The 7,729-nt window shown below is 52.1% G+C and overlaps 1 protein-coding gene across 1 annotated transcript; it reads left to right on the plus strand.

The window, feature by feature from the left end:
• Positions 1 to 1,091: 1,091 nt before the first annotated feature.
• Positions 1,092 to 7,340, plus strand: TTC25 (tetratricopeptide repeat domain 25; the record flags this gene model as incomplete). The annotated part of the gene is made up of 8 exons (XM_010153811.1): positions 1,092 to 1,153; positions 2,152 to 2,308; positions 3,266 to 3,490; positions 4,476 to 4,683; positions 6,101 to 6,187; positions 6,404 to 6,600; positions 6,780 to 6,880; positions 7,269 to 7,340. Coding segments are annotated over 8 exons (1,109 nt in total), but the record flags the coding sequence as incomplete, so codon positions are not given.
• Positions 7,341 to 7,729: the final 389 nt, after the last annotated feature.

Genomic DNA, 7,729 nt, shown 5'->3' on the forward strand with positions numbered 1-7,729 from the left:
ACGGCCTGCCCCTTCGCAGCGCCGGGACACTCCCTGCACCCGCGCACACAGACCCCCATCCTGGGGCTATTTGAGTGCCTCGCTCTCCCTGAAATCCGTCTCACAACCTCAGTCCACCTCCAGTGCTGCAGATTATCTTCACGTCCCCACTGTGTAAAAGCCTGAAGCTCTCTCGTATGTGACATTTATTTAAAAAACCAGGGAAACTCCACAGACCTAGTGGGCTTTCCTGCGTTACCGCTGCTTTCTTCACTTAACACTAATGCGTCTTCGCGGCTCTCCGTTGAAACGCTGGCCGTGCCTGATATAACGAGTGAAGGGCTTTCAGTGCCCTCAAGCACCCGGGCTGTAGGCAAATGAAGAGATTACAACCCATGACATTTTTTAATCAAGCTCCTAGATGCAGGACACGTTAGCGTTTGATGGGATCTTTAAATGCACGCACATCCCCAAAGCTGCTTTGCTCGGCGGGTTGAGAAACAGCTGCCTCCCGTGACGCGCGTGCTGGCATCACTGATCTTGGCCCAGTGGCCTCGCGGAAGGAAATCCTCCTCCAGCAGCACGAGGAGCTCACTCCTTCCTTCTGACCAGCCCAAAGAGCTGCCTTTCACTCTTACCTCCACTGCCAGAGGGCGACCTGAGTAGGGGGAGCACTGGATGTCAGAGTGACAGTGAAATGGGAGTTTGGCCCTAATGTCAGTGCACGAAAACTTCAGATCATTCTGTGCACTGCTGGAGATCCCTGCACGTATGGGCTTCCCTTCATTCCAGGCTCCAGCTGCAATCCCTTCTTCCTTCCTCTGTTTCCACGCAGGATGTAGCGTGTCTCGGGAGGAAAAATCACACAGTGATGGGAGCCCCCCTGGTGCCACCCGAACACGGTCACTGAAATCCCAGGAGGAGCTGCGTCTGAGCTGTACTCCCCCTTTCCAGAACATACTGACACCCACATATTTCATGTGAAGGAATTAGAGCGCGTTGTTTCACACGGGATATTATAGGCTTGGCACACTTACGGTCATTTTAACTTCTAAAGCCTCTGCACTGCTGTTCCTGAACACTAACAAGTATTTTTTCCTCTGTATTTGCAGGTCCTTCATCTATTAAGCTGGAGAATAAAGAGGATGTGTGCTTTGTAAGCAGGCAGGCAGAGGTACGGTCTGAAGAGCTCTTGCTTTAGGGGCTAACTAGCGTCACCGTAACGCTAACACTTCTGAAACAGGCGTTAGAGGAGTAACAGCGTGCAGCAACACGGATGTGGATACGGCTGGTCTAGCAAAGTGCCCGTTGCTCCCTTACGAGGGCATTTCTGTACCTGCTTTTAACGTGCTCCTGGGTCCAGCTACGCTAAATTGAAAGGAGAAGGCAGAAGGGTAGGGAAGAGCAACCAAGGAGAAACAAAACCCAGTCTGAAATTTCTCTACCAGCCTGACTGTTCCCATGGGGTGTTGCTGATCCCCCATCAGAGGCTAATGAGTAACTGCCCTGGGGTCGGAGCCAGGGTACATTTATCTCCAATATTTGCTTTGGGTTTACCTGATGTTTAAGGTTCACATTTTTGATAATGGACACTTTCTCAATTGCTTAATTTTGGGCTGGTCCCTTGAAGTAGCGCCTTGCTCCTCCGAGAGGCCAAGCCACCTCCCTTTGAAGGCAGTGCAGTGAGCGCTCACTGCTGCTCTCAGCTGGAATTACAGGTACTCGGTGCTAAAAACACTTTGTACAAAGGGGCCTAAAGATTAGCACTGTAAATGTTGGGATTTTGATGTGAAACGTTAGGAATACCCTCCTGACGCTTCAGAAGCCCTGGCTGGTACAGCCTCTGTTTCTCTGACTGTGCCCAGACCTGCCTTTCCCACAGCCTTAACACCCCCCCCAGCACTGACCAGGGAGCCCTCCACAACAGGCCAGGCTACCGGGGCAGAACTATTTCTTGCTCTTACTATAATGGCCCTTCCTGTGCTTGGAAGTGAGGGAGCACAACTGGGTGCAAATGTTCAGTTGCTCATGACCCAAGCAGTTGGTGAGGCACTGACTTTTTGCTTTTATTCAAAAAATAAGTTGGCTTATGCAGAGTGTAAACAGAATTCTGCAACTTCTAGCGTTCCCTACTGATCTCTCCCAACTTCCTTTATTTTTTTCTTGCTGTAGAGCAAAATAGCAAATCAGAAACTCCAAATCAAACTGAATAAGGATCAAAAATGGACAAGGAAACAGAAGCCTGTGAGGAATCCAAAAACAGAGCGGCAGCTTCTGGGCGAGCTTTACGATGACAAGGTCTACCTAGAAGAGTTGCTCCAGGATGAAGGTCTTTCGCCACTTTATTTAACTAAATGTTCCTTCTATGCAGGTTCTTTTTTCCTCCTTATAGCCCTATGACTACTCTTCCTTATTCGTGCCAGAGCTCACGTAGCACACTGCGTGCCGTGGTGGTGAGCGAGGCAGGTGCCTGGAGATCACAGGTATTTTTGGAGCTGGATCCAGTATTCCTAACGACGTCTGAGCATACTTCCTTCCCTAGTAAATGCCAGGCTTTTGTAACCAACAGTAAATCAACTCAGAGCAATCTGTGCTGATGAAATCAAAAGCAGAAACAGTCTCATTCCGAATTACTTAACTGTCATCACAATCAATGACACTGGTACTTGCGTCAAGTGCAAAGCACTGCTCCTGGGACTGTAACTCGTTTGTGGTTTCGTTAAGAATGCTGCCAAGATCAAGATGCAGGATTTGGAGAAGTATCTTATTTCAGAACTAGGCAGAAGGGTGATTCCCCTTCCGTCATTTTTCTAGGGAACTCTTTACCCAGTACTAGAGAAGTAATTAAGAATTTAGTCTACTCACAGGGTTTATGGGATTACTAGCGTTATAACACACGTGGGCTGCCTGGTTTCCAGGCACGGAAAAGCCTCAATTTCCAGCTCGCAGTCGACCCCACAACACTTCTCAGAGTGCCGTTTCAGTGAAGGTGCCCCAGACCGTGTTCTGTCCTGGAGCACGGCGCTGGCTCGTCACGCCTGGCCCCTCTGAGCTTCTTGGCTCTTGTCGGCCGAGAGGCAGCAGCCACAGGGGCTGGGAGCACCAGTCGCCAAACACACGGGATGGGTCCCAGCAAGGGAGCTTTCCCCACCTTCCCTCATTGCACCCATTGCTGAGGACTTTCATTGCAAGGCCTCTGTCTCCATCAGGGCAGAACCTCACAGAACTGCAGCTTCACCCTCCACGTGCATTAACACTCCCCGGGGTTCTACCATCTCGTTTTCAGATCTGATGGAGAGCAGCACAAAGCAGGGGGTCAAAGTGGCGGACTTGGTTTTGAGTGGCATTTCCTACCTGGACACACGCAGTGAATTCTGGCAGCAGCAGAAGCCTATCTACGCCCGTGTGAGAGAGCGCAAGCTCAGGCAGCAAAGGTGGAGCCGAGACAAGAAACGAAACCCAGTGGAGGCCGGCAGATACATCGTGAAGAGCTTGGAGGACATCGAGAGGTGTAGGTGTCCTGTGAAAGAAAGTGACCCCTGGCACATGTAACTACTCGCTGCAGCGATTGCATCCCAGAGCAACAGAAGCAGCGCAAGTGTTACACACTAGTAGGCACTTTTGGGAAGTCTTTGCTTTTGTAATCCCCACCTTTCCCAACACTTTCTTAGCTACAGAATCCCAACATTTTTTTTCCTCAGCTTTTTCTGTATTTGAGGTCTTGCTGATGGGTTTTCTGGACACCGTTTAGCCATCAAAGCCAGGTAGGCCACAGCTGCAGGCTTAGCAAACGCCTCTGGCTGGTTTGGTAACCGGAAGTTGTTTGATTGTGAGGATGCAGGCCCCTGGAGTGATCATTGCTGCCGTTCAAAAATACCAAGGTAGAGAGACGAAGCAGCTGAAAAACAGTGGCCTGGAAGGCGGGAGTAATTCAGCCACTTGTGGCCACTTTCTCGCTTCTTCCTGCGCTACATATTTTACAACCCAGGGGGGAGAATTCAGGCCTCACTGCAGTTCAGGTCCTTTACGCTGGGGCTCAGCGAAGGTAGCCTCAGACCCATCTGCTGCAGCCCAGCTGGCGCAGGAACAGAGCTCCCGAGGACAGTGCAAGGGGCTAATTCAGGAGAGAAAACCCCAGGTGCTGCAGCTCGAACTTCATCTCCGGCCCTGCTGCAGCAGCTGTGAGCTTTCCAAACCTTCAGACAACAGGCCTCGTTCTCCTTCACTCGTCTGCAGCAATGTGCGGTGTTAGGAGTCGCTCCCCGTACCTGCTGTGACGGAAGCGCTTTCCCATAGTGCCAGGAGGAGGGTTGGAAGTACCGTCTCCTGGGGCAGATTTCTTGGAGCCTGGAGGGAGGAGTGTAGGAGGTGCAGGAAGAGTCAGGACCTCTAACTATTCCCAAGCTTTGTCTGAGGCTTACACAACTGCACTTCATCTTACCTCCTCAAATCACTGAGCCCACGTAGTAGCGTTAAACTTTCCTCTTTGTCTCCAGTGCTGAGTGGCGACTGCCGTGCAGAAAGCTGCAAGAAAGCCGAGCAGGTGCTGCAGACAGTACAAGGGTGGGCGGACGCTGAAGTTCCCAACAAGAAGGAGCTGATTGGAAAACTCTACAGCTGCATCGGGAACGCTCAGCTAGAGATGGGCCAGATGGAGGCAGCGCTGCAAAGCCATAAGATGGATCTGGAATTTGCCAGGCAGAAGTAAGTGCTGAGCTGGGATGGATGGGGAAAAGATCCAAGGCACAAAGTACCTCTGTGAAGGCGTTTTAGCACCAGGTAATGCAGCGCTCCCCTGGAGATTTAACAGGGCAGCGCATTCCAACTCTGCCCAAGTGTCACGGTCTCTTGTTGCCTTCACTGGTCCAAAAATGAGAAGCGTGAAGCAGATTTTTAAAGGACTGAGGCCACGTGATATGTCCAAATCTCCGCTGAAGCAGAGCAAGAGGGAACACGAGTCCCAGTGTCAGCGCTGCAGTACACACTTCCTTCTCAGGGAGGTCAGGCTCTCAATTGCACGAGTTTTCTGCCACTTTTTCTCTTACGGCCATTTCAAACCACGATGAAATGGTTGTCTGGGAGGTGGTTACCTGCTCGGACAGACACATTCGGCAGCGCCTTCAGCTAGAGCAGGGCGAGGCAGAATGCAGTCTGAAGATTTCGTAAGGGTTTCCCAAATCGTGCGAGAAAACCACTGCGGAGTTGCTTGAACTGAAGTTATTTCGGTTTGATTTTTGCCAGTACTGCCCAGGGCTTTTAAAACGTAACCCACTGAATTGCTTAGCATTTTCACAAATCTCTGTTTAAAATTAATACGGGTTGAAGGCACTTCTGCCCCTTTCCTGGTGATCTCCACTCCCTGGTTACGCCAAAGGGAGTTGGGAGTTTGCAGCAGAGAGGCAGGAGCGAGGTTAAGTCACGTACGAGGTTCTAAGCCGGAGTGAAGTTGCAGCTGAAGGACAGAACCACGGTGGTGGCTGAGGGGACAGGGGAAGACAGGCCTCGTGTCACCCCCAGCGATGCTTTTATCCTCTCCTTTTTCATTTGCAAGGTGAGGGCTGTCAAAGCAGGCCGCTTCCAAAGGTGGGAATGAGACCTAACGAAGGACAAAACGAAGTCCGGAGGTTACATTATAGGAGCTGCCTCTAGCACGGGGCGAAGGCTTGTTCGGAGCACTGGGAGCAGGAGCCCGTGGACACGCTGGAGACGCGGGTTTGGGCCTTCCTGTTTTCCTAGGCGGAAATTACCTGTGGGTGTTAGGGACCTGGGAGCTGGCAGGGGGCTTCGTGGGACCCACAGGCAGCAAGGGGAAACCGAGGCAAAGAAAAGTGGGAAGACTTTCACAAGGACTGCCAGGTTTGCACCACAAGACCCAACCAAAGACAAACCGAACCCCTTTGTCTCTGTCGTGCGGGGTCAGCTGCAACAGCTGTAGGTAAACCCCAAACTCTGTCGTGATTTTAAGACTTTCAGCCTGACGTTGGCCCTTTACCTCCAATTCTCAACCCTTGGCCTGAAGTCCTGTTGAGCACCACAGGAAACGCGTAAGGCCGAGCAAAGCGCAGACCGTCAGGAACAAGATCGTTTCAGCCACTACGATTCCCTCTCCTTTCCCCCGCAGCGACCTGCCAGACGCCGCGTCCAGAGCCCTCGGTAACGTCGGCAGGGTTTACGCCAGAATGGGCAGGTTCCAGCAAGCCGCCGACACGTACGTAAGATCAGCGACGGGGAAGGCGACGGCTGCGTGCGGAATCCCACGGGTGGCGCCTTCTCGGCGTGCTCACGCGCCCTGCTAGCCGGGGGGGGCGCTGTGAAATCTTCACGCCAAGAGCACCTGGTGCCCTGTGTTGACAGAATTAGCGGTTGAAAACACAACTGCACCTACTGAGACTCAGTGTCTGCCTTTCTCACTCTCTGCTTGAAGGTGGGAAGAGAAGATTCCGATGGCAAAATCCAGCCCGGAGAAGGCCTGGCTGTTCCATGAAATTGGCCGATGTTACCTGGAGCTGAACAAAGCTGAAGCAGCTCAGCATTACGGACAGAAGTCCCTGCAGTCAGCAGACGAAGGGGGAGATGTTGAGCGGCAACTCCACGCCGCTGTGCTGGTGGCACAGGCACAAGGTAAAGGCCTTAGGAGAGGTTTGGCTCCGAGGATGGAGCCAGCTGGGCTGCTCGGCATCTCAGCGGTGTACCAGCCAAAGGCACTCTTCACATCAACACTTCTCATCAGAGAGTGGCTTGATTATCTGTTGTTCTCTTGATCTTGGGTTAAAACAGACGTTTTCATTTTTCTGTTGCAGTAAAATTAAAGGATTACCAGTCTGCAATCCCAAACTTTGAAAAAGCGCTTGAGAAGGCCAAGCTTATCCACAACGAAGCTGCTGAAAAGGCCGTCATGACTGTAAGTGGCTGTTGCAAAGAGGAGAGGAGCTTGGGGCAGAGTCAGTCAGCCCTAACTCCTGCCTGGTGTGCTGTGAACTGGGAAAACATCTTGGCAAGCGCGGGAAAACGCAGGCACGTACCTGTCCGGTGATCCCTCGCCGGTGTCCAGCGCCCAGGCAGAGCCCGTTCTCCTGCCAGGAGGGAAGGAATAGCGTGAGGGAGAGGGAATCTTGAGGGGAGGAGACGTTCCGTAAGGGATACTAACAGGGAGTAACCACTGCAGGGAGGAGCGAAGCACGTTGTGGCAGAGAGAAAGGAGCAGGTCATGCTAGCAGGGTTGAAAACGGGAAAAACTTGGGTACGTAACTGCATTTCTGGAGTTTTATTGATGACCGTGTCGCTTTCAGGCCCTGGACGATGTGAGCAAAAGCTTCACTGAGGAGCTGAAAGAGAGAAGAAACGGCCGTTCTTCCTCTTAGAGGTAGTTGTGATTCAGACCTCTGCACCCACAAGTATAGAAATTCCCCACTTTCCTTTTCCGGAGCACGGACTGAGCACTCCATTCCCAGGTAGTCCATCCCAACTTCTGTCCCATCTTCCATCCTCCGTACTCGTACACAGTAGCAGGAATTCGTCCCTACGTGAAGCCAAAGCAGAGGTACAACTTGTGGCTTCAGTTTTTTTGGCAGCAAAGGCTTAATCCTGAGCTAAAGGAATAAACCAAATAAATAAACCCAAGGAAGCGACGTCAACGGAGCTGGTAACGGCGGAGGAGCCCGGCTTCGCTCTGCGGTGCCGTCCGTCCGAAAACTCGCCGTTAACACCCAAAGCAGCCGGGGAGCGGGACACGGGACGGCGGGTGCAGGCA

The sequence above is a fragment of the Eurypyga helias genome, unplaced genomic scaffold (assembly GCF_000690775.1).
Source record: "Eurypyga helias isolate BGI_N326 unplaced genomic scaffold, ASM69077v1 scaffold51656, whole genome shotgun sequence".
In the NCBI taxonomy this organism is placed as follows: Eukaryota; Metazoa; Chordata; class Aves; order Eurypygiformes; family Eurypygidae; genus Eurypyga; species Eurypyga helias.